Genomic DNA, 27,211 nt, shown 5'->3' with positions numbered 1-27,211 from the left:
ATATAGGTAGACGCCCATGGATGTATTAGTAGACGGCACGCCCCATCGAGCGCTGCTGCGATACGTCAACGTCGCCGCCATATTGGATGTGGCAAGTCTGCGCTGTAAACTAATGCAAGTAAATGGACTTATTTTCATAAAGCGCCTTTCTACAAATACATTTACGTTTTACGTCTTATTTATTCATTCACACACGCACTAATATACTTGGGAAACAGTTAGGGACCAAATATAATATATTTATTTTTTTCAGATGGCAAAAATAAGAACTTTATTGATCCCACATAGGAGTAATTCATGTTATGTCAGCTATAGAGAACAAGGTAGGTAGTGCCGAAAAATAATATATATCCCCCCTCACAAAAAAAAAAATAGAGAAACATATTTTCTCATCAACAAAACAAATTTTAATTTAACATATTTGAACCATTTTTCAGACAATAAAATAACATTTGAACCATTTTTCAGACAATAAAATAACTGAAAAAAATCTTAAAAAAGGTTCAAATATTATGTTTTGTTACTTGAAAATTTTAAAATATGTTTATGTAAAATATGCTTTGTTGATGAGAAAATATGTTTCTCTATTTTTCTTATTTTTTTGTGAGGGGGGATATATATTGTTTTTCGGCACTACCTACCTTGTTCTCTATAGCTGATATAACATGAATTACTCCTATGTGGGCTCAATAAAGTTCTTATTTTTACCATCTGAGATAATTAAATAACTTGTATTAGTTTCCAGCGCAGTCTTGCCTCATCCAATATGGCGGCGACGTTGACGTATCGCAGCAGCTCGATGGGGGCGTCTACGTTTATATGTCTATGACCGAACCCACCATGTAGAAAATCAACACACCAACCACAAAGTGTGTCTCGATTTTCTCTCACATGGACATTTCCCTAATGACGCGCCTGTCTCAAAAACCGTGAAAACGGCGTGAGGAAAAGAAAGCTGAAAGCAAAGAAGAAAACAGCCATAACCCGGTCCGATCCCCCGCGTTTCTCCTCCCGAGGGTGAGTAGCGCGCAGCTAGCGGCTAGCGCTAGCGGAGGATTCCGTGTGTTCGGTCGTGCAAAAAGGGTTTGGTGTTGTTTCTTAGACTGTTTTTTGTGTTTTTGCAAGTTGTTAAATGCCCTGCCGGGTAAGGCCGCTCCCCCCAGGTGGAAGGAACCACGTTAGATGAGGCTTTTTTCTCGGAGACGCAGCTCCTCGCTGGCGGGTTAAGCCGGATTTATGGTTCCGAGTTACATCGACGCAGACTCTACGGCGTAGGGTCTGCGTCGATGTAACGCAGAACCATAAATCAGCCTTTAGCAGCCCGCTAGCAGCGTCATGTTGGCTCGACGGCGGTACCAGCGGGACAGAGACGGGACATAGTACTGGAGTTGAGGGGGATGAGGGGGGGATGGCATCCCCCCTGAAATAAAAACGGTCCAAATCATCCCCCCTGAAATACAAACGGTCCAAATCATCCCCCCTGAAATACAAACGGTCCAAATCATCCCCCCCCTGAAATACAAACGGTCCAAATCATCCCCCCCCTGAAATACAAACGGTCCAAATCATCCCCCCCCTGAAATAAAAACTGTCCAAATCATCCCCCCTGAAATACAAACGGTCCAAATCATCCCCCCCTGAAATAAAAACGGTCCAAATCATCCCCCCTGTAAAACTGCCATCCCCCCTTTCCATCCCTTATGTCATTCCATCAATGAATGTGGTTTTACTGCTATTTCAACATTTAGAGTCATCACCAGAAAAATAACTTATTTGATAATTTTCACCTGTTTCAAGTACATTTTCACTTGAAATAAGTAGGAAAATCTGCCAGTGGGACAAGATTTATCTTCTCATTACAAGCAAAACAATCTTGTTGCACTGGCAGATTTTTCTACTTATTTCAAGTGAAAATCTACTTGAAACAGGTGAAAATTGTTTTTTTTTTCCAGTGATGAGTCTTGTTTTAAGTGTAATGAGATTTTTTTTAACCAAAATTAGACATTTTAACTAGAAATAAGACAAATATTCTTGTTAAGATTGTGAGTTTTTGCAGTGATCCATTTTACTTATCCTGTGAAGGACAGAGTCATATTGATAAGTTCAGAAAAGTGTTTTTTATTGTTGTGTTTTGATGTATTTGATGTAAGCCCAGTGGATATTTAAAGCTTACAGAAGGCTGCATTTAACTGCTGCTATGTCATTCCTGCAGTATTTCTGCAGCTGTTTTGGTCAGCGCTATTATTTGTAATATATTATAGTATTTGTAATCAGCACAAATTATCTGTCCCCATATGATAAAATCCACGATCCCTCCCTGATTTTTTTTTTTTTTTTACAACTCGAGTAGCCTACTGGACATAGTGGGTTGCTATACGAGAGTATTTTTTATGGCAAGCCGTTTTAATTTAACATTTAATGGCTAATGAATTAATACTTACTTACTTACTTAATATTACAGACTCAAAAGGTTCCATATAAAATACATAAAAATGTACAGGTCACACATTAAAATACATGCAAACATCTGTTCCAATGTTTCCATAGTCCAGATGTGTATACCTCGTATCACTCTGTTTGATGTTAGTGAGTGCAGCTATTAGACAATTTTCTGACTCATGGAGTCGACACATACATTTAAACATAAAATTCCTCAGGAGAGCATGGAAGGTGGGGACATAACAATTAACAAATAAAGTGCTTGCACTTGTCCATCTTGGAAGCTTAACCCTTGTGTGGTATTCATATTGCCGTTACTCAGAAATGCATGAATCCTGAATGCATTGGTGTTGTGTTTCTTGTCTGGCAGCATTTGAAGGGAACACACTACTCTTTCAGTAGACGGCATGGATGGGAACTTGTGTCCACACACTACCCCAATTGTGATAGTCTGTCTGAAGTCCGTAATTCAGCTGTATTGTCTAAAATCCATGGGGATGTTGGAGTCCAGAACATGCTTCCGCTACATGAGCTGAGACATGTCTTTTATAGATTGTATTTTTCAATTCAGTGAAACTAAACTAATATAAATATGTATCACAGAACCATCGACGCTCACAGGACATGTGTGCACAAACAAAAATATGTTTTTGTTTTCACATATAGGCGGTTGCATTCCTGTTAAATACAGACTTTTATGTGCATAAACACTGATACCAAGGACAACAGTCAGCAGCACTGGCTGTTTAGACCGTCGTTAAGGCACATGTGTCCCTGTGATGACCTTAACGCAGGTTGTCTCATTGTACATCTTCAGTTTGTTTTCTGCTCCTGCGGCTTCAGTTCACAGACAAACTGACCTGACTCCAATGTAAAGTACCTGATCTCAATACAGTTGAAAATATTAATCACAGGCAATATAAATAATTATCTCTGGTTGCCGAGGCACCCCTTTAAAGGTGGGGTAATGACTTAACTTGTAGTATTTTATATTAACACTTTATTAGCAATTAGCGTACTAAAAGACTGCTTGAAATAATCTTTCAGAATGGGGTGGGGTTTGCCGGTCCATATATGGAGTATCAATACACTGATGTTGTTTTCTAGCTTGAAAGTTTCTCTGGAGTAAATAGTGATGTATTTATACATGGACAGCAGTATTCCAGGACTAACATGAGGAAGACCTAACTCTGAAGAAGACACTGCCAATTACCAGCCGGAGGTCAAATTACCAGTAGCTGGTGCTTTGCCTGTGTGGTGTCACTTCCAATTCCCTTTTGTGCTTTGTTCATATGTAGAGTTGTGTGTCATGGCCATTATGATGCCTGATAGGAGTTTCCACATTGTGCAGAGGTGGGTCATTGGTCTGTAGTTGGATAGATGCAATTTTCAAGCTGACATCGCCTCATTTACAGTTCTAGACAATCGTCTTAGGAAACCCCCGGTGTTGCAGTCTTATCAACATTTTAAAAATATTCATCCTTATTGACAAATGTCTCACCACAGACTATATAGTCGCAAACCCTGAATAGATGGGAGAGAGTATCTGGGAGCCGTTGACAAAAGTTACAGGTAGCATAAATATATATATTCTTTAGTTTTACTGGGAATGTTTACTAAGATACAAACAGAATTTGAAACCACACAATGTTCCAAACGGAATTACTGCACAAGCAAAAGTCAGTATTTAGTGTGGCCTCCTTCAAAGCCATGATTATCTCATTTCTGTCTCGTATAGATATTTGCAATTTTATAGAAATCGGGATTATATTCTGTTTAGGTTCAAGAGGCAAATTCCTGTATTTTCTGTTTTAGGTTTGGCTGATTTTTTTTTGTTTTTTTTTGACATTTTTAAAGCACATGGATGAGAACGTACAAACAGAAAAAAATCTCACTGTTCTCGTAAAATAAATAAATGAAAATAATAGAAAACAGAGCCAGGTCCTGGTTGCTGTGCATATTCTTCCAGTTACCTATTTTCTATCCTCTTTTCAAGAAGATAATCTTCTATTGTTTCCTTTTCTTTTTTTTCCTCTGCAGATTTCCACAAAGATGCCTGAGATTCGGGACCTTTCTGAAGCTTTGCCAGAGATGTCCATGGACCCTATTACTGGGGTTGGAGTAGTGGCCTCCAGAAACAGGGCCCCCACCGGATACGACGTGGTAAACTACTGAACTGTATTTGAAAGACCACATTAATATGCACTACTTTTGATTATGATGCTCTTAAAACAATAAAAAAGTATGTAAATTGGGAAATACAAATAAAACCTTATTAAAATAATATACAGATAATTAAAAACATGTGGGGCCTTCTTGGTTGAGCTCTCAAAGACGCTTTATGTATACAGTCAGCTTCTTTTTTCTTTTTTTTTCTCCCCAGTCAGAAGCACAACAGCCGACGGCAACAAGCAGGCTACTGACAATCAGGAGTCTGTAATTCATCGACACAGGGCGTTTAGGCATGAACCGGATTACTGGTTCAGGTAAAAAAGTTAAGACGAGCTCGGATAACAAAAGCCTGTTAATCAGGTCTTCAACCCCAATTCTTACTTATACATTGTAAAAAATGTAAATAAAAAAACAGATTGCAGTGATTTCCAAATCCTGAAGCGCCCTCCCCCTTTTTTTTTTAACTTTATTCACAAAAATAAAGTGCATACAATTTTTAAATTGAGGAAATGTGACATAAAATAAGGCGATTGAGCCCTCATGGGACATTTAGCTGCTACAACAGAACACGACATGAGTAAAAATGCTTGTAGATATGTACATGTTTCACGGATATCATGAATGCTGACAGCTTCACTTTATTGTAGGGCTGGGCGATATGGCCTTTTATTAATATCTCCATATTTTTAGGCTATGTCACGATACACGATATATATCTCAATATTTTGCCGTAGCCTTGAATTGACACTTTGATGCAAACAATCACACCAGTATGATGATTATATATGTCTACATTAAAACATTCTTGTTCATACTGCATTAATATATGCTCATTTTAAATTTTCATGCAAAAAGGGGGAATAAGTCAAATTTACCAAAACTGTATTTATTAAACAGTTACTAAGCAGGGAGTGGAACGACATTAAAAGTGTCATTTCAAAACAGAAAGTGCACGTTGAATCTGACTCCCCGTCTGAAGAACATCTGCTAAGTAATGTTCTGGTCCTGGTTTTACCTGGTTTTACCAGGATGAGCTGGTTTTACCTGGTTTTGCCAGGATGAGCTGGTTTTACCTGGTTTTGCCAGGATGAGCTGGTTTTACCTGGTTTTGCCAGGATGAGCTGCTCTGAGCAGGATCAAACTCATCACATTGCGCTGAGGAACATTATTATTCTGTAATTGTTTTGCACATCACAGACAGCTGATTGCAGCGTGGTGAGCGTCTACCCATCTACTTCTGAGAGAAGTGAGGGCCTTGAGATCTTTCAATAAATTCTGGCCAGTTAACTGCTGGTTACTAGATGTTTCTCCAGGCACCTCTTTTTAGTAAGACTTTCTAGCCTTTTGTTGCTCATGTCCCAACCTGTTTGACTTGTTGCCATCAAATAAATCGATATTTTTCATGTGATGGTCAAGATTTGTGTTGTCTGATGTACTGTGCATAGAATATGTCTGCATTCAGTTTGTATTTACGACTTCATGACATGTAGGTGTTCTAGCTGTTTTTTGGGTCCATATGTTTATAAAGTCTGACTTTCACACATGGATTGTCTTCAGACTTCATTTTTTCAGGTTACTTTTAGGTGTGTTTAATTTTTTTTTTTTTTTTTTTTTAAGAACCATTAAAATGTGTTTAACTTAAGAAAAAAAGCAAGGAACACTTTTCAGTCTGAGCTTATTGGTGGTTTTCGGCGTGATCTGGCGAAGATCGAAAAAAATATTTAGAAAAGCTGTTGTTTACAAAACGGTCACAAAGAATGGAGATATTACAATCAGCAGCTCCTTTTGTGCAGCTTACTTGATTGTAAAGTCCTTTAACAGGTTTTGTTTCTGTAGATCATTCATCTTTTTTTTAATGGCCAGTTTCCATTAAGAAGCTCTACATTATATAATGGTTATACATTTTATTTTTTAATATGTTTGACTATAAAGACATGATTGTGATTATGGTTCAGTTGGTTATAAAGGTCCCAGATCTAATGTTTAAAAGTTCACGTTTTTTGTTAACCGGATCACTTCCAAGGTGCGAGTTGCGTGACTGTTCATATCAACAGTAATTATGGTGTTACTTGGTTCAGCAATGGATTGCTTTGTGGCATAGTGTGGGAACGATCACTGTCACTGTGAGTGAGATGAAACGGACAATTGTGTATTTTAAGAGGACCAGGAACAAGATGAATCACTTGAGAGAAGAGGTGGAAGTGATTTCTGGTCAGCTGTTGGGCAGGACAAGAACTGGACTGGAGATGCAACACTGCAGGACCTTCAGTTTTTGGTACCAGATGGTGCACATCATCTGGAATCTTGCAGTAAAGTGCCTCCAACAATGTGATTTAGGCTTACGGTTAATTGTCATTCAGTACAATGCTCATGCGTCTACTGTTAGAACACCTCAGTTTCCAACAAAATGGAAGTTTTCTAAAATTCTGGTTTCCTGTTCTGAAACCAGAACTGTTGCAGCCGCTCAACCGCAGTGGTCAGGAAACGAGACACCTTTGAATAAATCTGTGCGGTGCACACTTATATGCTTTTCTGTGACACACACGTGTCACCGTGGTCTCAGTTCACCCGCTCTTCTTGTCTTTAATTCTGCTCCTCAAGGTGTCTACAACAACGGACGGCCTGGACGCCGATCTGTGGAAGGACGGCCTTTTTAAATCCAAGGTGACCCGGTACCTCTGCTTCACCAGAGTTTTCTCTAAAGAAAATGTAAGTCAGCTCAACTCTCCAAACCACGCAATAATGGTGTTGTGCTGGTTAAAGTCAGCACAGTTTTACTGCCATTTATTCTTCTTTTTTTCATACCTTGATATTATACCTTCATACCATATTTTCCCATTAAAATCTGTCCTCACCACAGTTGTTCCCTCTCTGTTCCTGTTCTTTGTCCCTGTCGTAGAGCCATTTAGGAAATGTTCTTGTCGACATGAAGCTGATTGATATCAAGGACACTTTGCCAGTGGGTTTCATCCCGATACAGGAGACTGTTGACACTCGTAAGTCACCATCTCGAGACAAAAGCTACTGACAGCAACATAACTGGCAGAAATACCTGTCCATATCTTGAAACCTTCAACGATGTTGGAACCCCAATATTTAAAAATACCACATTATTTGTTAAGCTTCTGTTCTGCTGTTGGGAGCAGTTTGACTCTTGGTTTATCTGGTCTCCCACAGAGGAGCAGGCCTTCAGGAAGAGGCGGCTCTGCATCAAGTTTATTCCAAGGGACTCCACAGAGGCAGCAATCTGTGACATCCGCATCCTGGGACGGTCCAAGCAGGCACCTCCTCAGTACACCTTCATCGGGTGAGCACATTTAGAGTCTGGACTTGGTGACTTGGTTTATCTCGAGGCTCATTTGGCTAAAGCAGGCTGATTGTCATGGGGAGTGGGCTCACATTATTCAGCGTGCCCCCTCACTGTCAACTCTCTGGACAATGACTTCCTCTGTTCACATATGAGCTCCTTCTGACGTAAAGAGTTTAAATGAGGAGGCTGTTAGGTGAAGTCTGTTTTAAAGGGGACCTATTATGAAAAACAGTTTTTTTCTTGCTTTAACATATATAAAGTGGTCTCCCCTCAGCCTGCCAACTCAGAGAAGGAGGAAAGCAACCAGATTCTGCAGTGTCTGTACAGCCGCCCGGATGATCCTTCCGGTGTCATGTGGATCTACGAGCCAATAAGATTCTGCTCCCGTCGTTACGGAACGACGGAGCGATTTCCATAGGTTGTCCTCCGATGTGTGAAACCACGCCCACAACTAACTCCGCCGGCCGGAGCTTCCGCCATTTTTTCGTAGCGGAGAGAATGGGAAGATAAAGACATGGCTCAGAGGCTGAATTTCTAATTTATTTAGCAAAAACAATCAAAACCTTTTTAAGGTACCGTTTTTAAGACATTCAAGGCCTGTTTAAAATAGGTATTAGATGCCATGATGGGTCCCCTTTAACCAGTCTCAGAATAAAGTCCTGGTTATCCCTGTCATTCATTCATCCTCTATCAACATGAATATTACCTCTCCAACAAAGGTTGCAAAGAACCCAAGTGCCATGTTGCCTCTGCGTCCCAGTCGGGCCTTTTTTCTCTCTACAACATTCCAAAAATAAGTCCTTACCTGACAGCAGGCCATGGTTATATCCCGCCTTGATGACTGCAGTCCCCTCCTATCCGGCCCTCCAGCTTGTGCAGTCAAACTGCTTCCCCTTTATCTTCCCGAGCACTTGAATGCTGTCCTAGCAGCACTTAGCTGCACTAATTTAAAAACTATTTTATCAACACCTACTTTGTGATCTACTATGTTACTGTAGCTTGACTGCATCCCTCTGTTGAAAGTCCCTTTGGATAAAGGTGTCTGCTAAATGTAAAGTAATGCAATGCTTCTCATGTACAGATTAACCAGGCAGATATTGTGTCTTTGGGTATAGTTTAGTTTTAAATTGCTATGATTAGTATGTTTGTCAATTCATCCACGTTGCTTTCATTGGATGAAGAAGATCTGGATTTAACTTGGACATTTTTTGGTGTTTATGGACACAAACCCTTTCATTTTGATTGAATAGCTGTCTCCTAAATCTGGTTTGGTGTTGTGTGGGGGGTGTGAGTTGCTAAAGTGGAGGCCTCAGTGTCTGTGTCCTCTCGTTATACATTTAGTTAAAACCTAAAGTTTACAAACAGTCGAGAAAAATATGTGTAATCCTTTTCCTCCGTTCTAACAGTAAAGTTGGGTCAGTTAGGATTTATTTATTTTAAATTATTTGTAAAGTTTCAGAATAATGAGAAGGAAATAGTTTTAAAGACTGCTTTTCATTACTTTATTCAACGTCTGCATTTGATAGGATTGTCTTTAAACTGTTTTAACTTCCCTGAAACATTTTGGGTTGGGTCTCTCAGGATGTTGCCGGAATTGTGGTCCATTCCTCCTGACAGAGCTGGTGTAGCTGGTTTTGTTTGTTGGCCTCTTCGGTGGTTTTTTTTAATGGGTGGCACCCATAATGCCTGTGCAGCAGGTCAGGGCATTGCTCCACTACCTTCACTTTGTTGTCCTCAGCGAATTTAAAGGTTTTTTGGTCATTGTCCATGTGGAAGACCCACCCACGCCTTAACTGCAGTGCCTTTGCTGTTGTCTCAAGGTTTTGTTTCAATGTATAATCTTCTCTCCTCATCATGCTGTATATTTAGTGATTTGTCTCGGTAAAGCAGCCCCACGGTATGATGCTCTCTTGCTTCACAGTTGGGATGTTCTGAGGCCTGCAGTACCTACTTCCTCACCTCCAAATGTAACAATTGTTGTGACCAAACAAATCATTTTTAGTCTCATCAGACCAGAGGACACAAGATGACGAACCCTCACCCCCCCCCCCAGCTGCAAACTGTAATCAGGCTTTTAGGCTGCGTTCAGACTGCCAGCCAATATCCGATTTTTAGCCCATCCAGATTGAAACTGGATGTCTCTTTTGAAGTCTGAACAGTCCCAAACCGCATGAGATCCGATTTTTGCAAACCAGATCGAAACCACCTCCGGGAGGTAGTTTCATATCGCATTCATATCGCATTTGGGCAGATGCGTCTCAGTCTGAACAGCTCCAAACACTCAGATCGGATATGACTGTCCCAGACCCATGCGCCAAACCACCCGCCCATTTCCAGTTGTGGAGCTACTCATCCTTTCGCAGAGAGTATGTACAATCTCTGATGTCACGTCAAAAACTATTATTTGTAGTTTAAGTGTTGCAAATTCACATTACAAATCATGTTTTAATAGCAGAAAAAAAGACTGCATTTCCACGTACGGTGCGGGTCGCCGCGTACCCTACGCCGTAGGCTCTGCGTTGGTGTAACGCGGAACCATAAATCAGCCTTCAGTCGCGCTGTGAGCCTGAACCTGCAGCCCGTCAGCTCATCAGGAGGAGAGCTTAAAGAGTGGGGCTACCAGTTGTTCATTGCTGGTTCGTTTTGTTAACTCTGAGCTTTGTTGGTTGGTTTGTGGTTTTGTTCTGAACACTTTTCTCTGTTTCTCATTTTGCTGGGACGCCGGGTCCCTCCGCCGAGACACAACTTTTGCGGTATGCGTTCATTGTTATGTCTAAAAATGATGGGCAGTACCGACCCAATCAGAAACGGTACAGATATTTTGGGATTTTTTTTATATATAAAAAAAATACATGACTTCACACAATACACGCGCTGGGTGACGCCTCTGCTCCGACGTCGTTGCTACAGCAACCCGTCAGATCAGTCAATGATGTGGCCCAGTCTGAACAGAGCCAGATCCGATTTGGACACTTGCTAAAAACAGTGTGGACAGTCAGCCCTGAAAATCGGATATGAGAAGGAATCGGATATGAATCAGATTTGCCTGCAGTCTGAACGTGGCCTTATTGGTGGTTTGGAACAATGGTTCACTCTTGTTGTGTCGCCTTTCAGCTCATGTCTGGTTAACTGCATATATACTCAGCATCTTTAAAAGGTCTTTTGTCATTGCTCCGGGGTTCATGTGCACATGTTGCACCAAAGTGTGGCTTTATCTGTATACCCAAACAAGAACCAGATTTGATTTTTTTTGATTTTTTTTTTAGATTTTTTTAGCTGCTTGCTTAACCCACTGCGCCACCATATATAACTTCTGACTATGAATAAGGTAATAAAACATTATATAAAGACAGTCTATTTCTAACAATATTCACATTTTAAAAATAGTAGAAAAGATAATGGGAATCCCAACTGGCCGACAGCTGGAGAGGTTTCCTAAACTGTACTTGTTTCCAAATGCTTCAAATCTTGTTTTACAGGGAACTGAACAACATGGGAATCTGGTATCGCATGGGAAACGTCCCTCGTGCTCAGGACTCCACGCTCACTCCCAACAGCAACCACATCCAAAATGTGAACTCCCCCACAGCGCCAAGCCCTGCAGCTCCAATGCCCAAGTATGTCTCCATTGATCATGCTTCCACAAATGTGTGCTTTTATGTTGGTACGTGTCATTGCTGGTCTCTCATGTATCCTACACTTGTACTCAAAGATAAAATTTTGGGCTCAGTCATGAAGAAAGACAACAGTATGTTCACTGTCCTTAGTTTTTCTTTCCTCTATGGAAAGGAAACACATCCGTCTTTAGATCACAGCTAATGGAGAAAACAGGAAAACAAAGGCAACCCCACGTGGGTTCTGCTATGTTGACAGAAATACACCGGTTAACATTAATTTTAGACTGCCTGTTTTTTAAGAAAAAAACTGGGCGCATTTTTCTTCAATTTGGGAGTCAAATATTGGCAAATATGCAAGTCTTTCCTTGCGAACCAATATTATCTGAGAATCCCCTTGCTTACTGCTAAATGCATGCAATGAAGGATATGGCAGCACCACTCTGTACATTTTAACAGCTCAGATTTTTGTGCTCGGGCTAAAAAATCCTGGAATTACAGAGTGATAAGGGTGAAACAAGGAACCCTGGGAAACATAAGGAAACGCCACTCTGGAGCGCCCAGATGTATCCTGTCGCACATAACACTGCCAGCACCTGCCGGGGATGGCCTGGCCTTTAAAGACGCCTTGTGCATTTGCAACAGAAAGGCCATGTTATCAAATCACATGCGAGTCTCCACAACATGTGGGATTGGCATCAGGTTCAGTACGATCTCTTTTTCATTTTTTTTTTTTTCATGATGGGTATGACGGCATCCAAAGTATCCAATTAAATACTGCTCTAGAGGCAGTTCTTAAGAAAAAACAAAAAACACACACATTCCACCATGAGAGGAACGACCAAGATTCCTCTGATGTCCCATAATAGACCTTCTATTTGACCATGTTCACATGTGACCCCAGAGAAGGAGCTCACCTCACGATTAACAGCTGCACAGTGTTTTTGGTTTTGCACACGGTCATCAGTGGATAAATACCTCCCGATTTTCACCACTGAAGTAAACAGATGCTCAATGTTTTTGTTCCCAGGCATATCTCCATGACTCTACCTGCCAGTTTCAGAGGGAAAAACACCACTAGACCCGATTATGAGCACCAGAACTCCAACCTGTATGCTATCTCAGGTCAGCAAGAGTTTTTATTTCTTTTTCTTTGTTTGTCCAAAATATGTCACTCACATATTCCAGACATTCTCTGTGGTAGCGTTTATGGCAGTTACATTCAATTGATGGGCATCAACTGTTTTGGTCCAGATGGTCTCATTTTGAGTTAGATATGTGTTTAATGCAGGTTAATTGAGCTTTTTAGGGCTAAAAACAATTACTTTGGTTGTTCATGAAGTAATCCAGTTTATAGCTCTGATATTCCTCCCATAAGATGGAAATTTTATTAACTGTAATCCTTTAATGTGTGTTAAATCTGAAGCAAAGTGTTTGCCCTGTTATGACCGGATGGTGCTGTAACTTAAATGAAAATGCTGTGTGTAGTATCACTACACTGCAAAAACTCAAAATCTTAACTAATTTGTCTTATTTCTAGTTAAAATGTCCCATTTTTAGTAAAAAAAATCTCATTACACTTAAAACAAGACTCATCACTGGAAAAAAAAAACAATTTTCACCTCTTTCAAGTAGATTTTCACTTAAAATAAGTAGAAAAATCTGCCAGTGGAACAAGATATTTTTGCTTGTAATGAGAAGATAAATCTTGTCCCACTGGCAGATTTTTCTACTTATTTCAAGTGAAAATTTACTTGAAACAGGTGGAAATTGTCAAATAAGAAGTTATTTTTCTGGTAATGACTCTTGTTTTAAGTGTAATGAGATTTATTGACTAAAAATGAGACATTTTAACTAGAAATAAGACAAATATTTCTGGTAAGATTTTGAGTTTTTGCAGATTAGCACCATAATTCATCAGAACAGTCATTTAAGAGCAAGACAAATTTGGGAAATAAGGTGATAGAAAAACGGTATGATGGTGAAATCAAGGAAATGTTGGCTTCTCAAGCCGGAGAGGAAATATCTTGGCGAGTGGCACTTATGACACAGTGTCTGCTAATGACACTGCAGGGTTGAGTTCTCTACTCCAGAACTCTTGACACGCTCTCTGTGAAAGAGCCTTCCAATTAAACAAATCTCAAGTTATTTCAGCCAAGGAAATCACAAAAATAAAGTCATGACATCAGTGACTCAAAGTACTGATCAATGGGAGAGTTTCGCATTGGGCTACATCAGGATAAGGACCGATGCCACCCGGCTGAGAAAGAAGAAAAAAACTGAGGTTCTGACATATCTGTTTAGTACAATGAGTCCAAATGCTGGCCAGTTTTGTTTTTAATGGCATTTAAAGGTCTGTATCGTAGGTCACATATTCTGTCCCCATGTGTGTTACAAGCTAAAAATGTACATAATTGGTGCTAGAAAACAGATCACAAGCTGATATTTCAAACGGTAATTAGTTCTGTTGGGTTTCATTGATGAAGCTCGTTCACATCAGTGCAGTGGTCGTTATGGAAATGGATCGAACAGGATGAGCACAGAAACCAGACCATTTCTGACTTTAGCTAACACCGCTTTGGTACTTTGAAATAGTGGCTTCTTACTAGGGGTGTAACGATACACTAATCTCACGATACGGTACGGTACGATACACAATATTGAGGTCACGATAAAGATACAATACGATATTATAGCAGTATTCTTTTAACAACCTGAGGAACATATGACTGGAAAAAATGGTCTTTTATTTGAAAGACACAAAATACAAAACAAGGCTGTGCGTTTTCGCTATTGTTACAGTTTGTAATGCTTTATAACTGTTTAAAGCAGCGCAACGTAACTTTCAGCTTTTCTGAGTTTGGCGGCATCTTTTGGACAAAAGCGGTAGTGCTTTACCAGAAAGAACACTACGTTTCCCATGAGCACCAGCGGGTACTGCCGGAAAACTTAAATTTGTTTTGAGAGAAGACGGGATGCTTTTCTGTTTCACCAAGTGAACAGACGGAACGCAAAAAAAAAGATGTTAAACTGCCGGAAAGGAACTGGAATTTACCGGGATACCTTAAACAAGAAAGCCAGGGAGCGGTATATGGAGAAAATAATGATTATTAACGGTCTGGATCCATATGAAATCCCTACTAAAGAATGGAGCTCCTCGTCAGAGCTCCACTCTTTAGAAGGATTTACTGCCGCAGTTCTGCACAACCACCGTCTCCGGCTACCTTGTTTAGGAGTGTTTGGCAGCTGCTTTGGTAAATGTTTGACTCGCCATGTGTTTTTCAATTCAATTTTATTTATATAGCGTCTAATACAACAGATGTTGTCTCTAGACGCTTTCCAGAGATCCAGAACATGAACATAAACATAAACATAAACCCCCGAGCAATTATTATATAAACAATGGCAGGTAAAAACTCCCATAGTGGGAGAAAAGCCTTAAGCCAAACAGTGGCAAGGAAAAACTCCCCTTTAGGAGAGAAGAAACCTTGAGCAGGACCAGGCTCATAAGGGGGGGGACCAGGCTCATAAGGGGGCTTATTAGGGGGCTGTTTCAATAAATTAGTATAATAGTACAACATACAGTACATGTTTTGTATTACTGTTACTTTTTCTTTTCTTTTTTTTTTTTTGACTGCTTTGAAGAGGCTCCGAGGCGTGAGCAATATTTTTTTTTCCTCGTGAGATTAATTTTTTCATCTGCAGCTACAAATCAAATAGTTAATATTTTTTCCTCAACAAAATTAATCGCACCGCAGAGAGCTGGCCAACAACTGCGTTTAGCTGGAGAAGTGGAGAATAAAACCCGTTTGAATGATCCGACCCCGGTCTGGGAGTGTTTGTTTGTGGTTTAATAAACCCGTGTTTTGATCCGACGCCCGTCTGTGTGCGTGTTTGTTTGTTTACTGAGGAACGTTATGTTTGGTCGGACTCGTTACAGCCGCGATCCAACCGAGCCGACGACTCTTTTACTCTTTTAATTTGTTATCTCAGATAATTGGCCGGCCTCCGTGGTTCTGCCTCTGAGCAGGAAAGCGGTGGAAAGTTAAACCATTAGCGATCTTTTCCCCACGTCTGTTGTGTGGAGCTGCTGCAGCCACAACACAGCAACGGGTTACCAGCTTCTGCGGAGCTGCGCTCCAAGCCCCGCCCATTTTCGTCTCGACTACGAATCGGGAAGGAAGGGGGAAGTGACGTATGCCGTAAAGCAGTGAAAGCCGTAAAAATTTAGTATAGTTTTTTAGTGTGGAAGGGTTCCTACCAAGCTCCTCAAAGTTACATAGTGCCAGTGAAGGCGATACAGACCCCTCAGACCATTCATGCTCACCTTAGAAGTAAAAGTTCAGAGCTCAAAACCCCCAAGAGTCCCGTGATCGGGACCAAAACGGTACTAGTTTCTTCTGAGCAGAGTCAGATTTTGGTCCGCGGGTCGAGGTCGTCACGTGATCCCGCTGCACCAATAGGATGTTACTAGTAAACACAATATATTCATATTAATAACCCAATATCAGCTACAGTTTGTCACCTCCACGACACGTATCGTGACGTTTTTGTATCATGAAATTTCGTGGTACGACATATTGTTACACCCCTACTTCTTATATCAACCATTATCCTGAAAATTTAACTTTTTTTGTTTTTAAGACAATTCTTCGAAAAGTTATTTAGATTTAAACATCACAATTAAGAGAGGGATTTTTATGCAGTGGTTTAATGACAGTGAAGTTGAAGGTCTGTGTGACTAGGTCCTGGAGAGCCGCTGCCCTGCATGTTTTAGATGTTCTCCTCCTCCGCACCTGAATCAAAGTGGATCACCATCAGTTTGTGAGAAAAGTCTATATACAACTGTGTAAATGGAGCAGAGGAACAAACCATGTAGGCCAGAGGTTCTCAAGGACCTGGACTGAGGAACACTGACTGCGTTTACATGCAGTCAATAACCCTTTTTAAAGCCTGAATATTAGCAATATATGTAAACACCAATAACCCCTTTTGAATAACTGGAATTTGCTCATATTACGGTTTTTAAAAACCCAATATGACCCCTGGGTTACTCCTTTTTAAAACCAGAATATTGGGTCATGTAAACGCCTAAAGGAATATCCCCATCAAACGGAACAGGAATTTGTTTTCTGCACATGTTCTGTTCACAAGGAATCCTGGTCTTTTGAGTCCAGGAAGTTCTTATAAACACGGAGAAACACAAGACCAGGAGGAGACTAATCACTTCATAAATGTAATGAAAGATATGAACATTTCTGCATTTGTAGACGGTAGAAAGTACCGGGATAGCCAGATTTAAAAGAAGGTGAGTGAAAATTTGCGCGAAGCAGCATTTGTTTTGGATACAGGAAGAAAAAGCGGAAATGACGGTAATTGCGTCATGACGTTCTCCGTGCGTCGCTGGTTTGATCCAGATATCCCAAATGATTAATTACCATGTAAACAGGGATAGCCCTGTTTACTCAGGGATAGCCCTGTTTACTCAGGGATAACCCTGTTTACTCACGCATGGAAACACATTATTCCCAATGTTTCAGTAACCGGAATATTAGCAATAATCCGAATTTTGACTGCATGTAAACGTAGTCACTGGTGTAGACCATCATGCTGCCTCATGCTCTCTGATCTCTCTCACAGCCTGATGGAGAACTCTATTGTCAGTGGTCATCTGTAAAAGTGTTGTGATGTTTCTTTCATGTCTTTCAGCGATGGATGGAGTCCCGTTCATGATCTCTGAGAAGTTTGCCTGCGCCTCTTCTGATGTAAGTTGTCCATCTGGCCCAGAAGCCACCGTCATGCTACACGCTTGTCGACAAACTCTTAAATCATGGCAATGAAAATGTTATTAGTAATTTAAAAGATCTGTGTCCGCTAGGCATGGGACGATATGAAAATTTCATATCACGATATTAGTGGACAAAAATATCACGATTACGATATTATCACGATATTAGCGTGTCGCTTATAAAATTCTTAAAATGCAAGGAAAAACACTAACCGTGGATCCACTGGTTCCTTCAGAACATTTATCCTCAAATCATTCTCAACACAGTGACACTTGAGGTAGAGAACAAATAGTGTACTGTAAATGTTATGCATTACAAAGTGTAAACTATAGTACCGGTACTTATTTGAACTTTCTTTTTTTGTAAGAAAATACTTCCCTGAGAGTCGAAAGAAATAAGTGACAAATAGAAATAAAGTGACAAAGTAGAGCCAAATGCACACTGATTGTATTACTCTCTGAAACTTTAACAGTGGCTGGCTGCCTGCTACTTGGTACGGCTCTCTGGAAAAATAATAAAATAAAGGCACTGCTCTGTAGTATACAAAACAAAAGCTGCATGGCCAACACAAAGATTGAGTGAAAATAAAGTGCCACAGTAGTCAAATGCACACGGATTGTACTACTCTCTGAAAAAATATTAAATAAATAATAATAAATAAATAATATTAATAAAATACATGAAAAAATAACACTGGCTTCTACCTGGCTGGTAGCCTTGTGTGACCAAAAAAAAATAAAAAAAAGAACAAAAAAAAACAATTTGGCGATAATTACAGTACCCCACGATAACGTTATCGCGGCCGTTTTTTATCGCGATAAACGATAATATCGTATATCGCCCCATGCCTAGTGTCCGCGCTTCACCAACATAAACAAGTTTCACATGGACTTCCATGCTCTCAGCTGGAAATAACCTTTGTTGTCGGTTGCTCTTAAAAAAGTCTTTCCTCCTGCACTCTCAAAGCCTTGAATCAAAGAGCTGGACCTAATTAGGGCCCGAGCACTTACAGTGCGAAGGCTCTATTGTATCTGTAGGAATTTTTCTCGTTTTTGTTATCCTCGTTTTTCTTCTGACGAAAGGAAGGCCTTTTTTCCCCCTAAACGTGCCCCAAAAGTCACCAAATTTTGCACGCAAGCCAGGCCTGGCGAAAAATGTGATATTTAATGGTTTGCATTAATGGGCCTGGCAAAATGGCTCAACAGCGCCCCCTAGAAAACTTTGTGCCTCAAGCCCCATAATACGGTTTGACGTACATGCACGAAAATCGGTACACACCTCTATCATGTCACAACTTAAAGAAAAGTCTCTTGGCGCCATGGCCGAAACGAACAGGAAGTTGGCCATTTTGAAAATTTTGAATTAATCGTGTCATTTTGCCGCAATTTATGCCATTCCTTCGGCAGTTAATACGGCCCGAACCGTAACGTGCACCCAGGTGTGTTATACATCAAAATGTGCGTCTCCATATTGCGACGATGGGCATTACTTTTCTCAGTCAAAAGCGTTACCGTGGCGACGATAGATGCCAAAAAGCGCGCCCCCCTTTCACCTGATTGGTCCATATTTGATAGTTCCTATTGTCTGCAAACTTTTGAATGGTTTGACATAAAGAGTCATGGGTGGTGTCATCGGACTTGGTTTTGAGTCCTTGATCTTTATTGGGGAAAATTGCCCGCGCGAGGGCCCGTTCATCGCTGCTTGCAGCTTTAATCTGTCTTTGTTCTTGAAGACGCTTCACCTTCCATCCAGACGGCTTCATCAGTTGAAACTGACTGGTGGGGAGTTTTTAAGTGCATAAGCCGCTGAAGTCATATGCAAATCCCCGACTCTCCTTTCACTTCTGTGGGCCGATAGGCTTGTGTCCACTATCAGTTGTTGGCTGCACAAGTGACACCCAGGACAACAAAGTCAGCAGGACTTGTGGTTCTGTCTGTGCTGTGTTTCAGCGTGTCTGTTGTCAGGTGTTGATGTTTACATGATGTAGGCTCTAAATGAGGAACTGAGAGGAGTGAATGATGAAGGTGTGTGCAAATTAGGGCTGTCAAACGATTATTTCTTTTAATCGCATGTTGTCCATAGTTGATTCACGATTAATCAAATTTTTTGCTGTTCTAAATTACCTTTAGATATTTTTTAAATGTTTTTAATACTGTTAACAACATGAGAAAGGGCAAATATGCTTCTTTATGCCAATGTTTATTCAACTTTCCACAAACAAAGCTTTTGACCTGAATGTAACATTCCTTCATAAATACAAACACAATGTATTCCCCAACTTTACACTTGGAAAGACTAACTTAAAGGAGCTTGAGGCAGGATTTATGAAAAAAATTCGTATACGTTTAAGTTTTCTAGTAATAATGTCAGATGAAGTGTTCCAAACCAAAAAGAATGAGCCCTCTAGCGTATCTCTCCGTTGCCTTGAACAGGCTGTGTGCTGCAATTGTGGGGCCGAATTTCCCGCGCTGTCCTGCGGATGTGACGTCAAATGACGCTGCATGCCCGTTCTCCCGTGCCGGCTTCGCTGTTGGCTGCAGTACCCCCAACGGCCGTCGTGGTGAAGGGGGGCGCTAGAGAGTCTCATTTCTTAAAAGGAGCCTCATGCTCCTTTTAAGATTCCTTGTTTGTTTAAGAAGCTCAATGTAAAACAATGAACCATATCGCATCACAAACATCGTACAAGAAGTGCATTGGTCAGTTATATTTTCCATGTAATTATGTCTAACCTCATATGGAGGAAAATAAATGGCTCAAAAAATATAGAATATATAGAAATTACAGTAATTGCGTCATGATGTTCTCCGCGCGTCTCTGGTTTGATCCAGATATCCCAAATGATTAATTACCATGTAAACGGAATATTCTGAATGTTTCAGTAACCGGAATATTAGCAATAACCTGAATTTTGACTGCATGTAAACGTAGTCAAAGAGCAAGGCAGACTAGAACTCTCATTTCCCGGGCTAATTCCCCAACAGTTTGAATTATGACCCCTGAAGAAGAAACCCCCCCCCTCCGCCACCACCGGCTCCTTCATGACATCAGGTGCATTACGGTGACAGGCAGAGAGACGAGAGAATTCAGGCTGATCTCCCACTTTATCAGGGTCAATACAATACTTTTCCCCAGGCTACGGGTGCCGTCCACCGCCACAAATTATATAATGCGCGTTTGTTTGTTTTTTAATCCTGCGCGTTAATCGTGCGTTAAAAAAATTGTCTGCGTTAAGAGGACTTTAAGTTAACGCGTTAACTTTGACAGCCCTAGGCTTTTCTTCTAAAGTCTTTTAGTTTTGTTTATCCACAACAGCTGGATTGACAACCCGTTAAAGGGCTTGGAGCCAATCAAACGGTTCCTGTGTTTTAGTGTCAAACTTAACGGTCAGGTGTGAGCATGAGCACATTTTAACACAAAAGCACTCCAACGTGAGCCTTGGGTGATCAGAAGTCTTGACCTTGTGAAAAATGCAATTATTTAAAAATCAAACAGGCAATAGTTATTTCTAACTGCTAACATGAGTACAGAAAGGACTTGAATGTGAACTTGTTCCTGGAGCTGATGTTCATGCTGTGTGCAGCTGCAGCAGGTGGACCTGATGGGCATGACGATCAAGTCGCTGGCTGAGATCGAGAAAGAGGTGAGTCAACAAACACCATCAAGTCTGTCACAAATCCTCTGCATGTCTTCGTAGAAAACGGGAGATCCGTAAGCCTGGCTGAATAAGTCATAATTCCTGTCAGTTATCAGGATGCGTTCACCAAAGTGATGACTGGAAATACAACCAGCACTGGGAGTCACATGAGCTGTAAACGCACCCATGTGGGTTATTCCCAACTACCACAAATGATAACATGTTTTGTGATGATTTTAAAAAAAATTAATCGTGATTCTTCAATTTTTTTGCAGACAGTATGAACCATAGTTAGTTTTTTGCCTCGCAACATAGAGCAGAAATAAAGATTGTAACCACTTTGTAACGTTGTCATTCGCAACATTATGAAGGTGTGCAAGAGTTTCCGATTTGCAATGACTGCGTTTACATGCATCAATAACCCTTTTCTAACCGGAATATTAGCAATAACCCGGTTTTGCACGGCCATGTAAACACCAATAACCCCGTTGAATAACCGGAATTTGCTCATATTCCAGTATTTAAAAACCTGAATATGACCCCTGGGTTACTCCTTTTAAAACTGAATATTGGGTCATGTAAACACCAAACGGAATATCCCCATCAAACGGAACAGGAATTTGTTTTCTGCTCATGCTCTGTTCACAAGGAATCCTGGTCTTTTGAGTCCAGGAAGTTCTTCTAAACACGGAGAAACACAAGACCAGGAGACTAATCACTTCATAAATGGAATGAAGGGTATGAACATTTCTGCATTTGTAGATGGTAGAAAGTACCGGGATAGCTAGATTTACAAGAAGGTGAGAGAAAAGTTGCGCAAAGCAGCATTTGTAGGAACGCCAGACCAGATCAAGCTCCGCTGGAAGACGCTGAAAAAGGAGAACTACAGGGACAAGAAATAAAACCACTTCTACTGGGCTGTTGATTATCCACCGTGCTGCTGTTATTATTGTTGTTTTGGATTCGGATACAGGAAGAAGAAGCGGAAATGACGGTAATTGTGTCATCACGCTCTCCGTGCGTCGCTGGTTTGATCCAGAAATCCCAAATGATTAATTACCATGGAAACAGGGATAACCCTGTTAGCTCACGCATGGAAACACATTATTCCCAATGTTTCAGTAACCGGAATATTGACCTTAACCTTTCCATTTTCTAATGGTATTTTTATGACTCAGAGAGAGCAGGGAGTGAGGGATGGGGCAGTTGATGTGTGCATGTGTACGATGTGGCTCTTTGCAGTAACACAGTAACCAATTGTGGCTCTTATCCTCTGACTGATTGGCCACCCCTGATATAGAGTGAGAAAATGATGCCCTGAAGATGTTTACCAGATGTCCACCAGGAGGCGCTGCTGTGCCATGTAGTCAGATTTATTGTCGTCATTGTGAAGGCAGGAGCTCTCACCCCACAGCTGATTGACAGTTTTCCTGCCTGTACCAGTATGATTACAGTTTCCGTACGGAGCACAGCGCTGCCGCCCGCCTCCCCCCCAGTCCAACGCGGACCTCGCTAAGCTCCGAGGCCTGAGCGCCGCCGCCGAGACCTGCCGGGAGACCTGTACACAACTACTGACGACTGCCCACCACCAACACAACTCCCCGCCTCTCCATCGCCAGCTGACGGAGGACGAACAGGTCGTGGTCTCTGGTTTATTGGACTGAAAGTGTTCGAACACATTCATTATTGAGAAGCAGCTTTTTAAAATGAGATGGAGTTGTAGGAAAACACAAAGAACTCTTAAGGAAGCGTGGAGAAAGATCCGTCATACACATTTCTTCTGTTCAAAGCATCATTCATAGCTCCTCCCTGTGATACAAAGACCTCTTCCAGTCTGAAGGACTAACTCAAACCCAGATTAAAGGATGCAGGGCTGAATTACTCTGATGGAGGCCGTCGCTCTTGAACCTGAGAGCAGACGCCGTTTCTGCCTTCCTGGTGGCTTCCCTGCTGCTAACGTTCAAACAAAAACGCCAGTTCATATGTTACAGAGACAAAGAACCGGTGGGACTCTGGACGACGGCGAGCTTGCACTCGTCTTCTCAATGGGAATGAACTGTTTTCTGTCTTTTTTTTGTCTGTTACTGTACTATTCTGGTGGGAATGTAAGTGCACTTTGTGTTTGGGAATTTCAGTGTGCTTCCTCTTTGCCTCGGATGTTCACTTCAAAACCACTTTGTGCATGAGCCTGCAGCTTGGAGAACATGTGGAACCACTGTTACTGACCCGGACCGTTGCATGATTGACAACCACAGCTGAGCAGGAGCTTCATGCCCCAACCAACACATCGTCTGTTCAATACCTCACTTTCAGAACTCTGAATATAAACATTGAAGTAACAAAGGTCTTTTTGCTTCTTTAAAGTAATGTCCCATTTTAGTTGTAGGCACATTATTTTCTGACTGTACTTGCTGTTTGAACCAGCAGCAGGAAGTCAGCGCAGTGTTTTCCTGCCTTTTATTTGACTGAGAATGGTTACAAGTGGAAAAACAGCCCGCAGTGGTTTTTTTAATCCTGTTCTTGGTTTCTCACTCCTTTCCAAACATGTTTTTTTCATTTTCACACTCTAAGATGTCTGATAACTTCAAGAAGTTTGGGAGGTCTGTAAACCAGAGCTTTCTATGGTCTGTTTCCCACTAACAAACAACTGACGTGTCAGATTACGAGCTTCAGATTTCTTTTACCTTTGTTTTATTTTTTTACCACGATCACCTTCAAATAGCTCCGCAGTGAATTTATGGACGATTCTGGTGGCGAGTACATATTTATTTACCTGTGAATTGTATCATTTGTCCTTATAGTGTAACTGGCTTTGGTAGTTTGAGGGAGCTGGCATTAATCCTGGTTTTAATTTGTTAACCTGCTAGGTTCTTAATGTAAACTCAAAACTCTATATCCGTGTTCACCCAGTCGGGTCATCTTAGCATCTGTTTACACTGTTTTTTCCTGGTTGAACATCGTCGATGTCGAGTGTTACAGTAAAAATCTGCAACACTTGTGTTTCTAATATTTCTACAAGACTGTTACAGAGAATTTGTCAGTGTTTAGATGGTCAGATCATTAACACCACTCCGTGTAGCTGTACCACTTCTGACCTCATGGAGCCGTCACATCACAGGACAGTTCCTGTTTCAGCCCCGGCATGGATGGCCAGCATCCTAATACACTTCCTCTCCGATGCAAAGAATCGATCTGGTTCCTCAGAAGAGACACTAGGGCTGTCCCGATCAGGATTCTTTAGCTCCTGATCCGATCGCAATCTTTTTAGGCTCCCGATACTTTTTCTCGATCAGATACATTTTGGCATTGAATTTAAAAAAAGAAAATAGGACTAAAACTAAATGATCCCAAGTTTCTTTTCTTGTCCATTGGAGAACAACATGGACATTATTTCAACAAAGCTTATCAGCTCTGGTGACACAAAATGTAAAAACATGAAATTGTAAACTAAAACAAAAAGTGCAGAATAGTGCAATAACAGAAATAAATACATTTAACTTTAAAACAGGTAGTTGAATGACATCCAGTCAAACTCACAAACACAAGAAAATTAAAATACTTTTTGTCTTAACCTTCAGTGCAACATTCTGAATGGATGAATGAATGAATAGCAGCTTAATGAACATGAACAGATGGAACATTTCACAATTCAAACATGGAAACCAAGTTAGTTTTGTTTACTTTGTTGGCCAGAAGTGACGTTAAATGCAACAATATATAAAACGATTTAATATATATTAAAAACATTAATAACTAGGTATGTCCCCATACTTTTTTGGCCGATACCGATGTTTTGAAAATGCAGTGATCGGACCCGATCGACAACACTAACGAAGACTATTGTTAAAAAGAAGAATATCCAAAGTGGCTGCAGGATTGTTGGTGAACGACTGTTGGGTTTTTAATCAAAAACTTGTTGATCCAAGGTGTTGCTAGCAACTGTTGGATGTGTCACATAAAGCCCGGCCCTGTTGTGATTGGTTTGGTATCTGTACGTGATTGGTGGGGTACCATGTCCATCAGTGAGAGGATGGGTGGTCGTGACTGCCCGGGCCCAAGGTGGTCGTGACTGCCCGGGCCCAAGGTGGTCGTGACTGCCCGGGCCCAAGGTGGTCGTGACTGCCCGGGCCCAAGGTGGTCGTGACTGCCCGGGCCCAAGGTGGTCGTGACTGCCCGGGCCCAAGGTGGTCGTGACTGCCCGGGCCCAAGGTGGTTCTGACTGCCCGGGCTCAAGGTGGTCGTGACTGCCCGGGCCCAAGGTGGTTCTGACTGCCCGGGCCCAAGGTGGTTCTGACTGCCCGGGCCCAAGGTGGTCGTGACTGCCCGGGCCCAAGGTGGTCGTGACTGCCCGGGCCCAAGGTGGTTCTGACTGCCCGGGCCCAAGGTGGTCGTGACTGCCCGGGCCCAAGGTGGTTCTGACTGCCCGGGCCCAAGGTGGTCGTGACTGCCCGGGCCCAAGGTGGTCGTGACTGCCCGGGCCCAAGGTGGTCCTGACTGCCCGGGCCCAAGGTGGTCCTGACTGCCCGGGCCCAAGGTGGTCGTGACTGCCCGGGCCCAAGGTGGTCCTGACTGCCCGGGCCCAAGGTGGTCGTGACTGTCCGGGCCCCAGTGTGGTCGTGACTGTCCGGGCCCCAGTGTGGTCGTGACTGCCCGGGCCCAAGGTGGTCGTGACTGCCCGGGCCCAAGGTGGTCGTGACTGCCCGGGCCCAAGGTGGTCGTGACTGCCCGGGCCCAAGGTGGTCGTGACTGCCCGGGCCCAAGGTGGTTCTGACTGCCCGGGCCCAAGGTGGTCGTGACTGCCCGGGCCCAAGGTGGTCGTGACTGCCCGGGCCCAAGGTGGTCGTGACTGCCCGGGCCCAAGGTGGTCCTGACTGCCCGGGCCCAAGGTGGTCGTGACTGCCCGGGCCCCAGTGTGGTCGTGACTGTCCGGGCCCCAGTGTGGTCGTGACTGCCCGGGCCCAAGGTGGTCGTGACTGCCCGGGCCCAAGGTGGTCGTGACTGCCCGGGCCCAAGGTGGTCGTGACTGCCCGGGCCCAAGGGCAACTCTACAGTCTCAGAGTTTTACAGGAGGTGCTGGAGCGACTCCACTCATGCTGCTCATGAGCACATTAGTCAGCGGAGCGGACCCATACGCCCCCTTGTGGCCAGAGGTGGTAATTCTACATGCAGTGACTAACAGGTGCATTAACTCATTTTTGTGTTTGTCTAATTTATTAGTTATTTCAATATTGTGACCATGTTGTGTGAAAGATTGTTTTGTTTTCAGAAATGCATCATGTAAAGATGTTAATTGCACTGCTGACATGATTAACGAGAGGAAATGATCCATGTCGATGTATCTCCCTGCTCCATGATTAGCTGCACGTGTATGGTTGTTGTTTTATTTTAGCCTTAGTGCATTCCATCCAAACATTTAACAGCAGACTAATGACAACTAATGCTGTTTTCTTGTATTTGTTAGTTTGCATGCATTCTGACGTGTCAGACAAAGTTATTTTTGTAGCTTAAAGATCAAAGGTCACAGATTTTGTTTATTAAATAGAGTTTATTCAGTTTGAACAGAATGGCATCAGTTGAATTTGTATTATGTGGAAGTTTTATTAAACTGTTCTAAAGTCTCACTTCTGGCCTCCTGACAACTTCATATGTTCAAGCGTTTGTAGCAGTCTGAATGTTTGAACCCAGTATGGTGGAATCCCAACTAACTTTTAATCCAGTAACAAGTTATTGATCACGTTTGTATTTAACGTGACTCTGAGATCAGATGAAGTGAGCCGTGCACGTGACTGCTATCACCCCGACTCTAATGTCCCACAAACCTCTGCAGTTCTTCTCTGTTGAACTAACAGGGATCGTCATTAAACATACTCGTGTACCGTACTTGTGTTTATTGTACCTTCATTTCAAACCCAGAAGTTGGGGCTATCTGTAAAATGTAAATTAAAAACAACGCTGTGATTTGTAACTGTTTTATATCCATATTTTGTCCACATTAGAGCACAGAAAAGACTTTAAATATTTAAAGTGAGGAACTGTAAAGCAGCAATATTCCTCCAGGCCATGTGGGGGCAGCATATCACAAAATTGTAAGTGCGTCATCCCACGCCAATCTGTGCCCGATCCAGCATGTTGTCAACGTAGCAGATCTGCCCCCTTGTGGCCAGTAGTCATATTGCTATGTAAAACCTCTTCACAATTTGTAGATACAGTTTTATTTTTTGCAGAGTGGCACAACTCTGCCCATCTTTCTAAG

General features: G+C 41.9%; 1 protein-coding gene across 2 annotated transcripts; it reads left to right on the top strand.

Moving 5' to 3' along the window:
- The first annotated feature begins 820 nt into the window (after positions 1 to 820).
- On the top strand, positions 821 to 26,579 carry LOC133455465 (multivesicular body subunit 12B-like). 2 transcript variants are annotated; one of them, XR_009783502.1, is made up of 11 exons: positions 821 to 1,017; positions 4,480 to 4,602; positions 7,213 to 7,320; positions 7,511 to 7,607; positions 7,789 to 7,918; positions 11,401 to 11,538; positions 12,566 to 12,660; positions 17,245 to 17,300; positions 20,905 to 20,964; positions 22,402 to 25,594; positions 25,845 to 26,579. XR_009783502.1 is itself a non-coding variant. In XM_061734524.1 (10 exons), the coding sequence occupies exons 2-10, from the start codon at positions 4,492 to 4,494 to the stop codon at positions 22,486 to 22,488; spliced, it is 882 nt and encodes a 293-aa protein (XP_061590508.1). In that variant the 5' UTR covers positions 821 to 1,017; positions 4,480 to 4,491; the 3' UTR covers positions 22,489 to 26,579. The 2 variants fall into 2 exon arrangements, 1 of the variants encoding a protein (XP_061590508.1); XM_061734524.1 differs by having other exon boundaries at positions 22,402 to 26,579.
- The last annotated feature ends 632 nt before the right edge of the window (positions 26,580 to 27,211 follow it).

The sequence above is a fragment of the Cololabis saira genome, chromosome 11, assembly GCF_033807715.1.
Source record: "Cololabis saira isolate AMF1-May2022 chromosome 11, fColSai1.1, whole genome shotgun sequence".
In the NCBI taxonomy this organism is placed as follows: Eukaryota; Metazoa; Chordata; class Actinopteri; order Beloniformes; family Belonidae; genus Cololabis; species Cololabis saira.
The sequence above is the reverse complement of the archived record's forward strand: the minus strand, read 5'-3'. Positions and strand labels throughout refer to the sequence as shown.